Genomic DNA, 18,843 nt, shown 5'->3' with positions numbered 1-18,843 from the left:
CACCTTCCATCGTGTATTTAGTATGTTTTTTCTGTACCAATTTAGCCTCTTCCGTTTTTCTATCCTCTTCCTTTTGTTTAATTTTCTCTTGCCATGTCCTACAATGATGCACTATCGCCAGTTGTATTTCTGGCCATGCTTTTGCTTCCATCCCCACTACTTTCTTCAGTTGTTTCTGAACTGCTTCTGGGAGCCCCTGTACTAGTATATGCTAGAATATTGCTGGTGTTTTGTCCCATTGTTCTCTAGTTTCCATACGCCACTTCTCTTGAATTTCCTGGATATAATCAACAGGATCTTCGTTCTCACGCATCTTGCGTGAGGTAATTGCTCCTATGTCTGATGTGTCTGGATACTGGACCCTCAGCGCTTGCCATAATGCATGTCTACAGTTTGCGAATGGTGCCCCATCGTGTGATGTGTTTGTTAATGTAACCCCGGGGAAGCCCGCTCTCTTCCAGATGTCATCCGCTGCATCCCCTAATATTGATATTAGAAGGCCCTTTACATCTCCCACTGCCAGTTTCTGTCCTGCGGTGTGTTTTTCCATTTCATATATCCATTTTCCCGCACCTCCACTTAATGATGGGAGCCTGCACTTTATATTTTCCTTGTCTGCATGCTTCCAGGGGACGTATTGTGGTCTAACCCCTCCCCTCTCCAGAAGTGGCATTAAGTTGTGTCCTGGTTGGCCCCTTGGGTTCCATAGAATTGAATCCGTACACCCCTCCTCTTCTTCCCTGTCTTCTACATCGTCAATGGGGTCCATATTTCCCTTGCTTGTAACTGCTTCTCCTCCATCCCTTCCCCTTCTTTTATCATTTCCTTTATTTAATGTGGGTGTGTGTATTCGTTCTCCCTGCCTGCGTCCTGGGAGGTCTCTAAGCCTGCCTGCATAGGGTGTCAGTTCGTGGAGGAAGGGTGCCAGTTTAGGTGGGCATGTTACACGTAATGAGCGTGAGGTAGTGGAGCATGTTGGACGGGATGGTGAGGGTGTAGCTGCGCGTGTCTGCCTTTCCGCCATTCCTTGCTCCTCCTCCTCATCTCCCTCCAGTTCTTCCTTTCTCCTGCAGATCCACGGTGATTCTCCATTTGTCCGGGTGATGTATAATTTATCTAAGCTTTCCCTTTCACTGTTTCTTCCTTCCCTCTCCATTCCTTCCCCTTCCTCACTGCAAAAGTCCTCCATTAATGGCAACCCCCAATCTGTCTTTTTCCCCCTAATCGTTACTGTTTTTAAGTCTATTAGATCCGTTCCTCCCTTGTCTTCTTTGCCAATTGCTCCCCTTTGTGCTGATGTTGTTGCTACTTCTGTGTCTCTGTATACATACCTCCTTACTTCACTCTCCCCTCTCCTATCTTCTCTTTCCCCTTCATTTTTCTCCGCTATTTCTCTACCAATTTCCTCTCTTTTCTTTTTCAATTCCTCCATTACTTCACTACTCAGCTTTTCCATTATTCTTTCCTCTTCTTTCTTCCTTTCCCATCTCGCTCTTTCCCACTCTAATATACCCTCTATCATCCTCCCTTCTTCGTATTTCCTTGTCGTTTCTGATAGTAATCTCCTTTTCCATATTTCCATTTCCTTTTCTTTCTCTTCTTCCTCTCTTTTCTTGTCACGCAGTGCTGCTCTGGATACCCTTTCTGCTACTGCCTTCACCCTTTCTGCTTCTCTCTTTTGTTCCTCAGTTCGTTCCCTCATTTTTTCCAACTCATTCTTGCTTTCTTTCCTTTCCCGTGCTCTCTCTCTTTCCTCTCTCTCGAGCTGCTTGATCAGTGCATTCTGCTCATCCCTTAATTCTGCTAATCGTTCCTCCAAAATCTCTTCCTTTTGTCCTAACAGCTCTTCCCCCTTTCTTTTCCCCTCTTCCCCTTCCCTTTCACTCTTCCTGGTGTTATCCTCGTCCATTTTCCTTACTACCTCCTCCTCTTCTTCTGTTAATGAACCTCGTAATTGTAATAATACCTGTGCGGCTACCCACTCATCCTGTCCTATTCCTGCGATCTGCTCTTCGCCAATCCCCCCTTCCCCTGCGGGTATTTTCGTACGAGCTGATCCCGTCGTACTAGTCTGCTCCCTTCCTGTGTGGCTACCTGTGGCTGTATATAGTGGCGGGCTGTATGCCGGGTTTGAGTACCCCTCAGCCGCCCTTAATTGAACCATGTCTCGTAGTTCTGTTAAAGGATATAGCCCCGCTTCCGCCTTTTTCACTACCTTCGCTAAGGGTATATCGTCGCTCTGTTCCTTTTTTATTTCCTTTTCGTTTATGTTGTTACTCTTCTCTCCTCCCTCTTGTCCGTTCCCCGTGTTCTGTGTGCCTTCACTCTCTTTTTCCCCATTCTCTCCTTCCTCCTTAATCTTCTCCTCTTCCGTTGTTTCCCCCATAATGAACATTCCGTTTGGTCCTGGTCGGGACCCTTGGAACATCCTCCATACGTTAAACACCTCCACGTGGTGTATCAACTTCTTCCCCTTGTATGTGTTATGCAGATGGGTTAATAGCGAGTGTTGGGTATATGGATCAAAACTGCCATTAGGCGGCCATGGTGTCGTCATTTTGTTGTCCGTCCCCTGTGTCCATTCTATGCTATACTTGATCAGTTTCTCCCTATGGGGTGACAGTGTTTTACATATGTGCTGTAGCGGGGTGGTGAGGGTGTTCCCCCACCCTCCCGCTCCTGTCCCGTATGACATAATAGCGCTTCACTTGTTATCCTTCCCCTATTTGGTAGCGGTTATCTTGCTAACAGTGTACACTATACAGTCTTAGGTCTTTACCTGGCCCCGTAATTTTGGGGACTTGCGATTGTCCGCTAAGGAAAAATAGTAAAATATAGCATTTGCATTTGTATATTCTTTTCTTTCTTTTCTTCCTTTACCGACCACCTTTACGGTCCCCTGCGGCCGATGCGCACGTAGCCCCCTGCGGCTGCGTGCCCCGTGTGACGTTCTTATACAGCCGTCCCACTTTCTCTAACCCTTCCTCCTCTTTCTTCACTTGCCGTGGCCGGCGTTCTCCGTGCGCAGCCACGTCCCCCTTTTCACCTTCCCCCCGATCAACTCGTTACCGTTTATCTCAGTCTCCACTCCCTTACCATAATTCTCTTCCCCACCACTCTCCGAAAGAAAAAATGCCTTGTGTTCGAGATATCTTATGAAAAGCCCTACTGGTGACGTCACCGATCTCTTCAAAACTACTGGTAAGTTCTTCACATGTTTTTAAAAGTTCAAAATACGCTTGCAATCTACCCCCGTTAACCCCACAGCTGTCTTCCTGTCACGCCTGGAACAAGGTAATCAACAATATAATCGGACTGCGCACACTGCGTCGCCTCGCGTGTGATACGCCCCTCGACAGGAGGGCTTAACCAGCCAATTATCTTCCGTATTAGGCAACCAGCTAGCTACCGCCTACAGGGAAATGTCATCTATCTATCGAGTTTCCTGCTCGATCAATAGGGATCCTCATCTACTCATTGATCAATAATCACCAAATCGTAGGTTACCGCACACACACGCACACCCTTACACGTGGTCGCAACCTAGGCCAATCAGTGTCTACGAGCGGCCGCACGTGATGTCTTCGTGCTCTGCCCCCTCCTCCTCCGTAACGTAGCAGACTGCTCTCGCACTTGTCCAGCTACCATTCACTTCACCGTCAACACTAATTTATCAAACCTTTGCCGCGCACCTGTGTAACACCTCCCGCCTCCCGTATTCAATTCCTCCCCCCCCCCTCACAATTTCACATTGCTTGTTGTGCGTGGCATACTCACCAAGTTCTCTTGATGCGGGGCCGCTCGACTGCGTGCACCCCTCCAAGCGGCTCGCCACCTCCCCTCGTCTGGACCACATCTGGACACTCGCCAACCGCGGGCGGGATACTTCTCAACCGGCTCCCGAAGGCCAATATCCGGATTGCGCTGTCCGGTCTTCTCGCAGTTCCGCGATGGTCCTGTAGTCCTCAAAAGGGGGCAGCGGCAGAGGGGGCCGCGCCGCCGGGCCTCCTCGCAATGGGAGTACTCGGAAAAATAAAATAAAAGCAGATCTTAAACAGATCTCAGCAGTGCCTCCAACTTGTCGGGGGGAAATTCTCCCGGGGTCGGCTGGGCCGTCCGCGGACCTCCGGGCAGGGAGGCCCCAACTCCTCCCGTATATCCCAAAAAATGAGTATGAGACACACGCAAGAAGCAAGGTGGCTCTGCTGTTTATTAAACAAAACGGCAGGGATGGGTCAAGGATCGTACGCGTCCGTCCTGACACTCTCTCTCCAATCATGGGGCTCGCAGGCCCTTTTTACCTTAGTATGACGTGCTATTTGCGTCACCGGGGAAAGTTAGCAAAAAACCTATCGCCACTCTGGATTGGTTCCTCGAGTGGTAGGATTAGTATAGCATACGTATAGAGAGTGTTATTAGTGGTTGAGGGTCAGTCAGGTGGTATACTTGGGTTGTCCCTTCAATTTGATCCATGAAAATTGTTACATGAAGACCCCTGAGGATTGGCTAATGTTAATGGTGTCAGTGATAAGAGCCCCATGTTCTGATTGGTCCACTCGCGAGGCCCCCAGTCTGGGACCATCGCTGTTCCCAGCTCGCGGTGCACCTGTCATTTGCAACAATGTATCACTATGGGTATGTGCAGACAATGTGAGGATTTATTCATATGCTGGAAGGCAGACTACTCCCACCGCCTCAGATGTCCATTGAGTCGCTTAATTGTATCTGCCTGTGTCTTGAAACGTGGGATCCAGGCGCCTCCCTCCTCCTGGGCCTGGCACCCTGTCAGGTACGGCTTGGTCACGTGAGGTGAGACCGTGGTTGAGGCAGAATTCTGCACATTTAATATTGCATTTTCCACTGTATGCCTGGCTTAATTTGCAGGTGTGACCTTGGCGTCGGCTTGCGGCATGCGAGTTTGCAACATTGTGCCCTTGACTGTCTGCTCTCGCCGGGCTCATTCTGCAGGGTCAGCAACTGTACTCTTGCTCATTCAATGTTCATGGGAGCTCTTGCTTGCGGCTTACTTGCGCCTGGTGCATAGGTGGAACCGTTTGATGCACGGCGCTTTAGGTTATGGTATCATATTGCTTTATCCCCAGTATCATGTCTTTGTTATATTTCTCATTGCAATGCATGGGTTTAGGAGAAGCGTGAGCAAGCATTTTAGATGAGTTCATTGTGCGTCTTGCGTTTCTGCATTTTGAAGAACCTATGTGAAAAATAATAAAGATGCGTGTCAGTGGGTGTGTCCGTCACCTACGTCATAGCACTGAATATGTTCTTCATGTGGATTGGTGTAGGAGTGTCCAGTGTGCATGTTTGCACGGGTGTGCTGACCGTTGGCTAGGTCGTCATGGCATCTCTAACGATGTGTTCATTTACTGTTGAATGGTTCAGTCGAGTTCATCCATGCCGCAGGCGTCGGCATGGGCAGGGCAGGATGGTGGGCAGGCTGGTGGGCACATCCGTATGTTCCTGTACCAGGGTACCTGGTCATCTGGTAGATGGGCAAACTCCTCTCGTGGCGGGTGTCTGGGCCGCGGTCCTCTAGGCCAGGGGTGTGAGGGGATTGGTGGGAGCCTTTTGTTCCATTCTCCCACTTCAATCTGATGAGCAGCAAACTACTGCGCCTCCGACCCACACACATTCCTTATGTTATACTGCAGGACGCCACCATACCAATATTTATATCCAACCTTCGATGATACCGATTCACGTTCGTGGTTTTCAGTGTTCCTCGTATATGGACAACACACAGATTTTAGTACTCCTCTAAGGCGATTGCCAGCAATCAGTAGGCTTGCTGTGTTCCTGTGTCACGACAGTGCCGTGGTGGATAAGACATTTTTTGAAGCTTAATGCTGTATGTTTTTTATTTTGAAACTTTATTTAGAAAAGGAAGAAAAGGCAATAACATATTCACATAAAATGACATACAAATTCACAGAAACATCAAAAACAAGAGTATTTTTAGAAACAAAACCCACCCTTACCCACAGTTCACATCTCATTACCTATAAAATCAAATTCAATACAGTTCCAAATATGTCCCCCATATTTTTGCAAACAAACCATTCTTGCCCTGTTTCCTAATGTACTTAATACTTCCAACTGCGTGTGTTTTATATTTTCAAACGCTACCTTTTTAAACCTTGACTTTCTTTTTTTTTTTACATTAATTAAAATGGCGTTGCCGCCTCACTACAGTTGAAGATTTTAGAACTTTGGGCGATTTTAAATGAACACTCACTTCAGCGTTTGTCATTTCAGTGCTCCGTAATGTGGCCTGAAATTAGAAGAAAGCACCTTATAACGTGCCTCTTGCGTGCCTTGCAAGATCCAGGAAGCAATCATGACACGTCCGTGTCACTACCGGGATACACAGCACGTTTCTTGGATTTATTATCGGTGCGGTGTGTGCAGTCAATGTTCTGGCCGTGAGGAGGAATGCTATAAGTTAGAAATGCAAATTGTTTGCTGATTCTTCTCCTAAACCCTCCATCTCTGTTGCGGATCTCGGTGTGGAGTTCGATGATGCCTTGTGTCTGGCCCACCAGGGTACTGCATTGGTAGGTCATTCTTTCTTTCATTTAAAAATTCTTCAGCAAGTCTTGCCTTCTCCACCTGTAGAAGACCGAGTATCAGTAGCATGTGATGTTATTTCTTCTAGAAATGCTCGATTTCTTGGTCTTGCAGCCTATCTCCTGCAGCATCGTCAAATGATGCAAAATGTGGCTGTGGGGGTGCTTACCAGGTGTGCTCTCAGGGGTTGGTTGGAGGCAACATACTTCGCCCATGCTTCAGAAAATCCATTGGCCCTCAGTGCGACAACAGCTGTTGTTCAAGGTACTTTGTATCACGTACAAAGCTCTATGGTTTTAGTGCTCAATTCTTTCAAAGCAGATTGAAACATTATTTTCTGAGTCAGACATTACGTTCCTGTTGTAACCGGTTTTCCCCCCTCTCAAAAGAAGAACATGGGTGGAGTTGCCTTTTCTATGGTGGCAGGTCGGTGCCTCTGGAATGCTCTACATTTTCTATTGAGAGCTGCAAAGGGGCATCCAGACTTCCCGAAGGCCCTGAAACCCTGACAGTTGCTTATCATTGGGTAGTTTGATCCATCCTTATGTCAGCCTCTTCTCTCTATTTTCCAAGCACTACGTAGCCTAAGAGAATACATTATGTGTGTTCAAATGAAATACCTTCCCAAGGCTTTTCTATATGTTCCTAGGCGCTGACCTCTCTGGAGACTTTCCCGTGACGCCTCCACGTCCTTCCGTCCGTGTCTGCCATGGCTGATGTTGCGGCTTTAGAGAAGGATCGACACAGGAAATTTAGCAGTGAATCCAGGCCTTGGAACAGAATGACCCTTGCATGAACTGGGCATGTCTCTGCTTGGAACAGTTATGCTCGATGAGTCTCACTAGGCCTGTGATATACATGAAGTAAATGAACGTATAGATTGCCAATGATATCTCTATAGCCCTGAAGAAAGCGGCAAACTATATTCCCCCGCTGAAACCGGTTGACAAACATAGGTTCAGGGTGATGACCTGATCCTCCTGTATCATAAGGAATCAATATGTGAGCTTGGCAAAGATTATCCATTGTTTTTTAGAGTACGCAGCAATAATTGGACCAACAAATTCTGGACCAATGATCGCTGAGATTTTTAATATAAGTCACACCGAGGGATAGCAACATGAATAAAGAAATGTGTTGACTCCCAAGGGCATGCACCTCTTTTTAGCAACTGTAGGAAAGTAGTGAGCCAGGATAGGGAAAGTCCCCCCCTAGCTGTTCCTTGGATAAAACCGGAACAGATTTCTTTCCTCCTTAGGGACATCTAGTTAGAGCTAAGGACTCAAGCTATAGGTTTAAATTGTTTTAACAAAACAGATTCTGCTTGTGACGTGTTGAAATACATGACACATCTACTCATAGAGAGACCAGCATGTCTATCCCATTCCCATCTTGGGCAGGCAAGGTTTGGGATTATAATTAACCCCTAACATGCTTCATCCAGGCTTTCTCCCTCGCTATAAAACTAGGGTGGTGACCTCAGGCAGGGGAAACTGCCTTAACTGCTTTCACACAGAGGGGGGAGACAAGGCTACATGCAGGGCGTAAAACACCTTCTCTACCCATCTCTGGCAGGCTTTACAGGGCATGGCATGTTTAGAACCGTGACATGTGATTATCCCAGTGCATGAAAAGATCACATTGGCTGAAACTGCACATTTTATTAATCTTACCTTTAAAAAAGTAATACAATAATGAGCGGAAGGAAAACGTAGAAAGAAAGAACAGTGGTGTAAGGGGTTCTGCCTTTTATGGCAACAACCTGATGTTAAAAAAAGGTACATTACTACTGATGCAAAGACCACCAGCAGTTTGAGCACCAAAGTAATGACGTGGAACATGCCTTTTCTAAAGGCCAACCAATTAAGCAATAGGCTCCGAGCAGGGGGGCATTACCGCTTCAGGTGATGCCTCGGGGCCCATAGTTACAGGCCTGAGTGAAGCTTGGCCTGTATCTATGTAACAAGCTCATTGTCCCTCGCCGGGCACTAATGGCCATTGCAAGCTAGCAAATACCAATGAAGAGAATGCTGTGTTCCAGATCCCAAATCTTCTCCAGATCACTGGCTCGTCCAACAGAGTTACAATGGCTAATGAAATGGTGGTATTACTGTTTTGGAGATCCCTCTGAAAGTGACCTGTTGCCCTACATATCAATGTGATTAAGAACAGGATCCTGCAATTCTTTGCTGTTAATTCACACATCCCCCCACATCCATATGCATTCTTGATCCAGTACACCCACGTGCCCTTGATCCTGGCCTTGGAGTGTGAACACACTGACCCACTGCTTTTGTTGAAAGTCATAACATTTTGATTTGCTAACCTCAATTTTCAGTTTGCGGCGTGTTGATGACCTTGAACATCCCTGTGCCCTATGTTCAGGTAGATTTTGGGTATGGTTTAGGGAATGTTCTTACATGACCTTTTTGCTGATATCAGTGACTGCGGCATTATCTCTGGTGCAAACTATAACATTTGGCCACGTGAGACCCATTTTGAATCCAATATTGGTAATTTCTGTTTTGCGACGCTGAAACAGTGTAACGTAAACACATATTCACAGCTCAACGTACTGCCCTTGCCACCGCATTGTATATACACATGGAGACGGTGCTAGATGTCAACAAGTACTGCGTCTCTTGGTTTTGCTCATTCTCTTGCAACACCACCCTGACCGATGTCCTCTTTTTATCTCTCTTGCAGTGGGGGAACCGGTAACCCTGCCGAAGGTAGAGAACCCGAGCCGTGAGACTGTGGACCTCTACCACGCCATGTACACCCGCTCCCTTGTCAAACTCTTCAATGACCACAAGACAAAATATGGACTTTCTGAGACAGAAGAGCTGCTCATCCTCTGAAGGGACTACGCTGGGCGGTAGTAACGGCCTTTGTCAAATCTGCATCTTGGAGGACTTCTCAAAGCCTATGATTGTCAATGAGATGAGTGAAGGAGAAGCACTTATTTTAGTAGGACATCAATACTGTTTGGACAAATATAGAGCAATATTTCAGATGCACGATAAGAGAACTGAAAAGGATCTCCTGTTGACCTACAGGTGTTGTCAATGCTCAGCATTGTTAAACTACGCAACCTGCTGCGGGCCTGTCCCATCTCATCCTGGCTCCACAGTTTGAACATTTGGAACATGATCTTTATGAATGATGTGTAAGTCACTCTCTGGTGATACCGGGAGACTGGTAATTTAGTGACAGATAACCAGGGACTATTTTCATGTTTCTTTTCTATTTTGTTGACTAATAATATGCACCAACCAATGATATTGCATATCTTCCCAATACTAGGAGACTTCTTACTGGGCTACGAACTGTGACATGGATGTGGCCACCTTCCTGACGGATATTGGCCACATTATGCAGATGATGCCAGACTATCACCGAGCGACCACGTCTTGTACATACAGAGGGGACAATTTACAAACTCTTCCTCCTGCCGAAATTAGGCAACTAATATTTTAATGACCAGGGCCCACAGTAAATCAGGTCTGTGTCCAGCAAATTTTGGGGATCAAAATTCCACTTCATTTCAAAAACTCAGGACATCCTGTCCTCACTCTCCTCCTATCGCTTCCCTCCCTCTATTCCCTGCTCTTCCTATGCCCCTTCTGCAGCCAGCCCCCTCCCTCCTTCTCTGCCTTTCCCCTCTTCTCAGCAGATGAGGTTTCTAGACAAGTCTGATCTATGAAAGTCTCGTCGAAACAGGTTCACCCCTGTTCCTCCAAAACAATCAATGACCTCATTGACGCCCTGGCTTCTGCCCTGGCTGATTTCTGCAATCACTCCTTCACCACCAGAGTCTTCCCATCCCCCCTGAAGCACTCTCTTGTGCCCCCTCTTCTTAAGAAACCCTCTGCTGACACCTCCTGTCCGGCTAACTATCGCCCAATCTCCATCACTTCCTTCCTGGGCAAGCTCCTGGAGAAACTGGCCATCTCCCAGCTTTATCTCCACACCAAATCTGTTGGTGGTCTTCATGACCATCAGTCTGGCTTCAGAGCGTCCAGAAGCACGGAAACTGCTCTCCTGAACATCTGTGAAGACCTGCTCGCCAACCTTTACTCTAACACCCTGTGCGTCCTCAACTTGCTTGATCTCTCCTGCCTTTGACACTGTCAACCTGCTCAATCTTCTCTGTGATAACCTGGGTATCACTGGTCAGGCTCTGGCGTGGCTGACTTCTTTCCTCTCTGACCGACCCTCCCAGGTCCAACTTGGGTCCTTCCTCTCCGATATATTTTTCCCCCAGGGATCTAACCTCTCTCCCTGGCTGTTCAACCAGTACCTGGCACTTCTTGCCCACCGTATCACCACTCTCTGTCCCAATTTTCAGTGCTATGCGGATGATACGCAGCTCATTTTTAGGCTACCCTCGGCCTCCTCCTCTCCCATCTCTGTCTGCTATCCAGGAGTGGTGTGCCGCCAACGACCTCTGCCTTAATGCCAGTAAGGCTGAGATTCTACTCATTAGCACACCCATTGCCTCCTTCCCTACAGCTCTCTGGTCGGCCTCTCTTGGCCCTCTTCCTGCTCCCACCTGCAAGGCTAAAAACCTCAGGGTCATCTTCGACTCCACACTCTCCTTCTCTCCTCACATATCCGACGTCTCTAAGAAGTCACACTACCAGCAGCACCTTCTCAGATGTATTCTTCCTTTCCTCTCCTTCCCCCAGAAGCTCACTGTCTCCAGGGCCCTGGCTCTCTGTAGGCTGGATTACTGTAACAGCCTCTATCTAAAACTGCCTGCCTCTACTCTCCGCCCTCCGCAACTTATCCAGAACAGGACTGCGAGACTTATCCTTGGCCTCAAGCCCAGGGATCGTATCTCTCCAAGACTGAAATCGCTGCACTGGCTCCCAGTGGCTGCGAGGATTAAGTTCAAAACCCTCTGCATTGTCCACAAGGCCTTCTGGGGCCTCGATACCTTCAACTCTCTCTTCCTAAATACCTTCCGTCTCCAGCTCTTCGCTCATCCGCCTCCAACTCCCTCAGGGTCAATCGCTTCTCCAAGCAACGAGCTGGTGGTAGATCTCTCTCTTTGGCGGGGGCCTCCCTCTGGAACAGCCTTCCTAGCTCTCTTAAACTTGAGGAGGACCATCTCCGGTTCCGAAAGCACCTCAAAACCTTCCTCTTTGCTTCTGCTTCCTCTCCCCCTCTCCCCTGCTGAATTCCTGGCTGATACTGCACTGGTTACTTGGCCACCCTTCTGATCTCCGGACCAGGCCTGCGGACTGTTTTCTGCATCCCTACAGTCCCCCTACCAGCACTTATGTCTGCACTTACCTTGCACTTGCCATCATCTGGCCGTTTTACTATCTTATTTATTCTACTATCCCATGTACTGCACTTCCCTTCTCCCTTCCCCTCACACTTTTCCTTTTCCACCTTCCCATGCACTTGCACGATATGAATGACACTGGGCCTAGAAAGATAGTTGTCTGTCTTCCCTTGTTCCCCCTCCCTTGCCTCGTCACGCCTTGAAACACTTGTGTTTAGGCGCGTGATGAATGCCATATCATATCATATCAATTATTATGGGCCCACATCCTATGGGTAATACAGGCCTTATCATTACAGAACCACTGGCTGCAAATACTGGGGGGCAAAAGGGGACAATTAAGTGACCACTTTCTGTCGATACTGGGATAGCAATTATTTAGTGGGAAATATTTGCACCAAATAGTTATTTTTAGACGAATATATGCAAATGCTGACAGACCAGTAGTTTATTGACCACCTATTGCAGGTACCAAGGATCAATAACTTAGAGAACAGCTCCGGAAGAAGCGAAGGGACCAATTACATATGGAATAGTTACTACAGATATATGTTGGGGACCAACTGTTTCGTGACCTGTGCCTCCGTGTAACCCTCCAATTGAGGGTGCAATCATTCATCGATCCCTTCCTGCAGACAGCGGTGAACCCTCCTTATTAGACAATTTCCTACAAATCCTGCACATATGGTAATAACATAAGGTATTACCCAAATTGACCTTTTACAATTGACCTTTTGCACAATTGACCTAATTATAGTGGTCCTAATTGACCTTCTGCACAATTGACCTTTATATTATTTTAGTTATTTTATATATGTATTGGGTTGGTTTTGGATTATAAATATTATAAGGGGATTTGGTGGGAGTCCCAGGGGGTTTTGGATTGGGTGGGAGTGTTGCGGGGGGTTTCCCCCGCATATATGTCCTAATTGACCTTCTAAATTAGTTCAATTCCCCTGAGGTCAATTCTCCCGAGGTCAATTGTGAAAAGGTCAATTAGTATACAACCATGCAGGTTAACACTGTCCGCAATAACCACATATCATGGGATCAGATGACCACTAACTTAGAGGGCCCTTCTTACTAACAAAAGTGTGGGACACGCCATGCACCGACCATGAGGGCAGATATTGTGGGACCAATCATTTAGTCACCAGCTTCTGCAGGTAATAAGCAGGTGGATTAAGGTGGTGTCGGTTTCCTAAAACCTGTTCGGACAAGCCACAGGGCTAACTCTAGCCCAGCCTAACTGGTTCTAAGGAGGTGCCACGCTGTCTGAAAATCTCCCAGTTTCTCTACAGGCTGATCTGGCTCGACCAAAAGTTTACATACTTATTGATTAACATTTTGTTAGTATCTGCAATTTTAGTAAATTCTCACTTATGCCATTGGTCTGTGTAACGCAGGGCCAAGTATAGGGTGAGTCAGATTTCAAGTACATCGTTTGCTTCACTAAAGCTCATATGTGTGATGTGTTAAGTGATTGTGGGAGTTGCTAAAGTGAGAGTGTAGGAGTTTGGTACAATGTTATGTGCATCGCACTGGTAATGTCCCTTGATGCATCTATGAAAAGCCAATGACGTGGCACTGCTGGTGATCAACTCTGATGGCTAAGCCATAGATTGTGGCACCACTACAGTGTGGGAATTACTTCAAACTCTCCCCTTGAGTTTAGCATTAGTTTACCCTAACTTTATGAGTTCCCCACAATAAAACCAACATCCTTAATTAATGAATTATAGAAAAAACTCTGCATTCACTGAGGCCACAGCTAAGCAGAGGATGGTAGAGATGACAGCGCTGCTCATTGAACAATATGGGGGACCCTGCTGCCGGTGACTAGGTTCATGTGAGAGGCGGCCCTTCCATTTCAAAAAATGGTTTGAACCGGGTAGGGTTTGAACGTGTGTCACACTGGCGCTTGGTCGGTTACCAATTTGCACTCTGTATTCTTTACTGAATTTGTAAGTATCAAAGAAACTTCTTGTCATTTTATAGCGTGTTCATGTTAATTGTACACGTCAGCCGACACGTTTTTCGACCCAACAAGTTTTTTTTTTCAAGGCTGTGTAGGTATACATATTGTGCGGTATTGTGAATGATGGGTCGAAACACATGTCGGCTGAACTGTACAATTAAAATGAACATGCTATAAAATGACAAGATGTTTCTGTGACTCTTACAAATTCAGTAAAGAATACAGAGTGCAAAGTGGTAACCGACCAAGTGTCAGTGTGACACAGGTTCAAATCCTACCATGTTCAAACCACAGCTAAGCAGTTTACAGAAGATGGGAGAGGACCAGTGCCCTTCTACCTGAGATCGGGAGCAGGCTTCATCATGCAACTAATTAGTTGAGTGAACGTGAGGATGGACGTTTCTGGAAAAGGTGGAGTCCCTAGTTCCCATTGGGCAGATACAGAAGCAAACCGCTAAAGAAGTGTTTCTGCGGCGGATACCACATTTGCGGGTATCTCTGCATGGTGGGTGAGAGAGAGAGAGAGAGAGAGAGAGACTGAGACTCAAGGAGGTGTTTATAGAATGAATATTATCCAAATGAATGTGTACAATGGTAAAAGGACTTGTATGACCTTCGGAGAAGATCAGCACTGCACCTGTAAACAGCTAATAAATCAAGGTGCGGAACATGCCTTGGAGGTGCAGCAGACCATTCTAATTGAGCAGAGGAAATGCAAGGGGGGAGAGATATGGCAGATCCTCTGGGATAGTGATACAGTCATCATCGCATTATACTATGAAGGAACTTGGACCACATCGCTCCAACGACTGAGGGCTCCTGGCCAATCATCACAAGAGCTAACGGTAACCATAGATATTGAAATATATTACTTCACATTTATGGGTATTATATGTCCTCGTCAGCTCAGTTTACAGATACAAATATTAAAGCCTTTGTTCGTTCTTGCCCAGAGGCATTTTATGATGGATATTTGAGAACATTTTGTAATTAACTTTCAGTTTCTAACTGGTCTAGATTTGATCTATTGTTTTAGTAGCCATTAAATAAATTCCCTTTGTATAAAAGATATTTTTTAAATTGTCAATGCAGTTTTGATGGACGATTTGAAATATTATGTCTGCATCTTTGTGGCCAGAATTGGAAAACCAATATTGGAGGCGAGTTCTGCACATACAAAAAGGAATCTCGAGTGCGTGTGTGAGATACGAATTAAATATCATCTCTATGAAGGCCCGAGTGTTATGGAACATGTTATCCATTTACCGGAAAATAATCACAGATGACTGCACTCCCCAGTTCAAGATCTTACAAGATGCGCTTAAGAGCAACTCAGATACCCTATTGTGCAAATGGGCAACCGGCTGTAGAATCCAGCTAACGCAACTCGGCCCTGATCAAGCCATACTGCAAAACAATCCAACCTACGTCAAGAAAAAGTTATGGGAACAGGACTGGTGTACGACAGTGGATGATCGAATTTGTCACAAGCTTATAGAGGACGCACCTACGGAAGCTAAAGATCGGAAGAAAATGCTGCAATACCTGATCAAGACTCCCAGCGCTAGACATAGAGCGATTTATATGAAATTTCGACTAAACTTAATCAACACAAGAGTGAGTCAATCGATAAGAGCACGGAAAATGACAGCAATACTCAGCTGTCGCTTCTGTGATAAACAGCACGAGACTCTTAAACATCTAACACTGTATTGTGAAAGCCCGAATGATCTGAGATCCCTGTACTTAGGAAACTTGGTACGACAGTACGCCAGTTTATGTGGAGAAGATTTATGGCAACAATTTTACAACCCAAGGGAGAAAGACATCCTTGGGCTAACTAATTTCTTGCAAAATCTGGACATTTTGCTCAAAGTAGGATAGACAAGACGAAAAACAGTGGGAAGTAAGATATCGGTGTGTCAGGGAAGCTGTGATGCGAATACAGGACAAAGAGGCATCGTGGAAAGGATCTGCATGAAAGAATCAAATCCTCCTAGCCGAACTTTGTCTGGGAAACGAAACCAATAAGTTTGCGAAGAGGCTGTTACTTGTACCTAAGTAGTGGTCAAAGTGCAGTGTCACTTGGTAGCAATTCGATCCTACTGGACTTCTCTGACACACTGTGGGAGGAGGATGGGATTTTGTCTGCTCTTTTCAAAAAGCTTTTTTTATAAACTAAATGAAATTTTAAAAAAATAAAATAAAAAAAATATTGTTTTTTTTGTAAAAGCCTGATGTCAAAGACTAAACCCTGAATAAGAATCTTAAGATATATAATTGATAATTCTCACTGGGAGTTAATGACAAAAGACGAAGCATATTTGACTTCCTAGCGGAGAGGATGTGATGGCAATAGACCGGAGTTCCAGCGTTGCAATTTGGCTACATTGATAATCCCTCCTGACCCCCATTCTCTTATCCATCAAATTTGAGCGTGCTTAGAAATGGGCATCCAACTGACATTAGGCAGATGTCATATTTAAAATTCTTCCTATTCTTTTAAGTCAATTTCAATCATTAAAGGAGTTACTAAATTACTTTAATCAATGCTTTAATACAAGTAATCTTGGAAATGTAACCTTAAATTCACAAAAGACAGAAATAAAAAAACAACAACGCTGCATAGAATTTCCCTAGAGAAATACTTTTCCTTAAAAATTTTGATTTCTCATGCGTTTGCAGGTACGCAATTGTTAGCGAATTTATTTTAACAATTTGGACTGTCAATTGAAAATATTTTTTCTATATGAAGAGGTTCTTAAAGTATATGAACCTTTGTACGCTGGCGGCAACTGTGGAAGGTGGTGCTGAAACGTGTATATCAGGTAATAATTCGAAATTCATAAAACAACACATTGGGCAAAGAGCGTGCTCATTGGAAGTGGATTGCCACTTACTATTTATTAGCAGAAGCAATAATGCAATGAGCTAAATCGATATAAGCAGGAAAATCTGATTATTTTATGGTACAAATTACTGGAAACTACCTATCGAGATCCTAACTTCAACATTGATAAAGCTAGACATTCATCTGGCATTCCCCTTTTGCCAGCTATAGCCAGACATTCATCTGGCGTTCACCTTTTGCCAGCTATAGCCAGACATTTATCTGGCATTCCCCTTTTGCCAGCTATAGCCAGACATTCATCTGGCATTCCCCTTTTGCCAGCTATAGCCAGACATTCATCTGGCTTTCACCTTTTGCCAGCTATAGCTGACATTAATCTGGCATTTCCCTTTTGCCAGTTATAGCCAGACATTCATCTGGCATTCCCCTTTTGCCAGCTATAGCCAGACATTCATATGGCTTTCACCTTTTGCCAGCTATAGCCCGACATTCATCTGGCATTCCCCTTTTGCCAGTTATGGCCAGACATTCATCTGGCATTCCCCTTTTGCCAGCTACAGCCAGACATTCATCTGGCTTTCACCTTTTGCCAGCTATAGCCAGACATTCATCTGGCATTCGCCTTTTGCCAGTTATAGCCAGACATTTATCTGGCATTCCCCTTTTGCCAGCTATAGCCAGACATGTCTCTGGCATTCCCCTTTTGCCAGCTATAGCCAGACATTCATCTGGCTTTCACCTTTTGCCAGCTATAGCCGGACATTCATCTGGCATTCCCCTTTTGCCAGTTATGGCTAGACATTCATCTGGCTTTCACCTTTTGCCAGCTATAGCCAGACATTCATCTGGCATTCACCTTTTGCCAGCTATAGCCAGACATTTATCTGGCATTCACCTTTTGCCAGCTATAGCCAGACATTCATCTGGCATTCACCTTTTGCCAGCTTTTGCCATCATAAGCCCTGGTACTGCCATCCTTTTCTCTGGGATTCAAATCGTATAACAAGTATTGTCGACAAATTCTAGATATTGCCATGAAAATCCCAAACATCCACACCATGGCCAGGTTTTGCCATACACAAGGCAATGTCCTAACACCATCACTATTGGTTTCTAGGACTGTACATCACTGGCCAGGTTTTGGTAATCTAGGCTAGAGAGTGAACCAATGGGCCTGATTTGGCCGGGATTATGAGTTACTGCATGCGGTAAACGTGCAGTAACAGGGAAGGATCACGTGACTTTCAGTTATGTGGACCCTTCAGTCATTTTTCATAGAGTCCCAGTGGACTTGACTGGGGAAGCGTGGTATTACTGCATGGCGGGAATACGATCTGGTAACGCCTTTACGTGGCAGTGGTCACCAAAACACAAAAGCAGATGGATTCTTGGCATATGGGTTCCAAACCCCATAATATTTTGGAGCGGTAAAACAGTTGGTATTCCAACGTACCTCATGCTTTATCATTACTGCAATACTTGCAAGGAGGCACACTAGCTTCACGGCTGCAGTTGCCCGCTACCCTTTATGCTAACACCGCACACACTTCTATGCTCCTGCCTTGTGCAGCACGTACCACACAGCATTACAGGTTTTGGGTTTCCTTTAGCAACATAATACTTTGCATTCGGTTGGTTCGAAACATTTTGGGGTGCTTGGAATAATGTAGTATTGAGCACAGTTGATAGGAAACAAAGGGAGGACTAAATAACAATCTTACTAGGCCTTGTGTCACTCAGATCGTGCAAGTGCGGGGAAGAGGGAAGGGGAGAAGTGCCGGGGGGAGGGGTGGTGGAGAAGTGCAGCTAAAAAAAGTGCAGCCAGTGGATGGCACAGTGCAGGTACTCGGAAGTGCAGTCAACAGGCTCATAAGTTCAAGAAAGGGGACTGTAGGGTTACAGATACAGACCACAAGTGCTGGTGGAGCCAAGCAGCAGTGCGGGTTGCAACTGGACAGGCAGGAATCTGGGCCCAAATTCAAAGGGTGGCCAGGTGACCAGTGCGCGGAGCAGTCAGGTGCATCAGTAGGGGAGAGGAAGAGAGAAGGCGGAAGCAAAGAGGAAGGTCTTGAGTTGCTTCCAGAACTGGAGGTTGTTCTGCTCAAGTCGCAAGGAGAGTGTTCCAGATCGAAG

At 45.9% G+C, this 18,843-nt stretch overlaps 1 protein-coding gene across 1 annotated transcript in view; it reads left to right on the top strand.

Annotated features, from left to right (window-relative positions):
* LOC138481621 (diacylglycerol O-acyltransferase 2-like) overlaps positions 1-10,083 on the top strand; it is a 262,094-nt gene extending 252,011 nt beyond the window's left edge. The window contains exon 8 of the mRNA XM_069613810.1: positions 9,292-10,083. Within this exon, the coding sequence (XP_069469911.1) occupies positions 9,292-9,446 (155 nt within the window). The 3' untranslated portion in view covers positions 9,447-10,083. The remainder of the gene's footprint in view (positions 1-9,291) is intronic.
* The last annotated feature ends 8,760 nt before the right edge of the window (positions 10,084-18,843 follow it).

Source organism: Ambystoma mexicanum, chromosome 5p, assembly GCF_040938575.1.
Source record: "Ambystoma mexicanum isolate Mex_15411 chromosome 5p, UKY_AmexF1_1, whole genome shotgun sequence".
Lineage (NCBI taxonomy): Eukaryota > Metazoa > Chordata > Amphibia > Caudata > Ambystomatidae > Ambystoma > Ambystoma mexicanum.
Note: the sequence above shows the minus strand (reverse complement) of the source record. Positions and strands in the feature narration are given on the sequence as shown.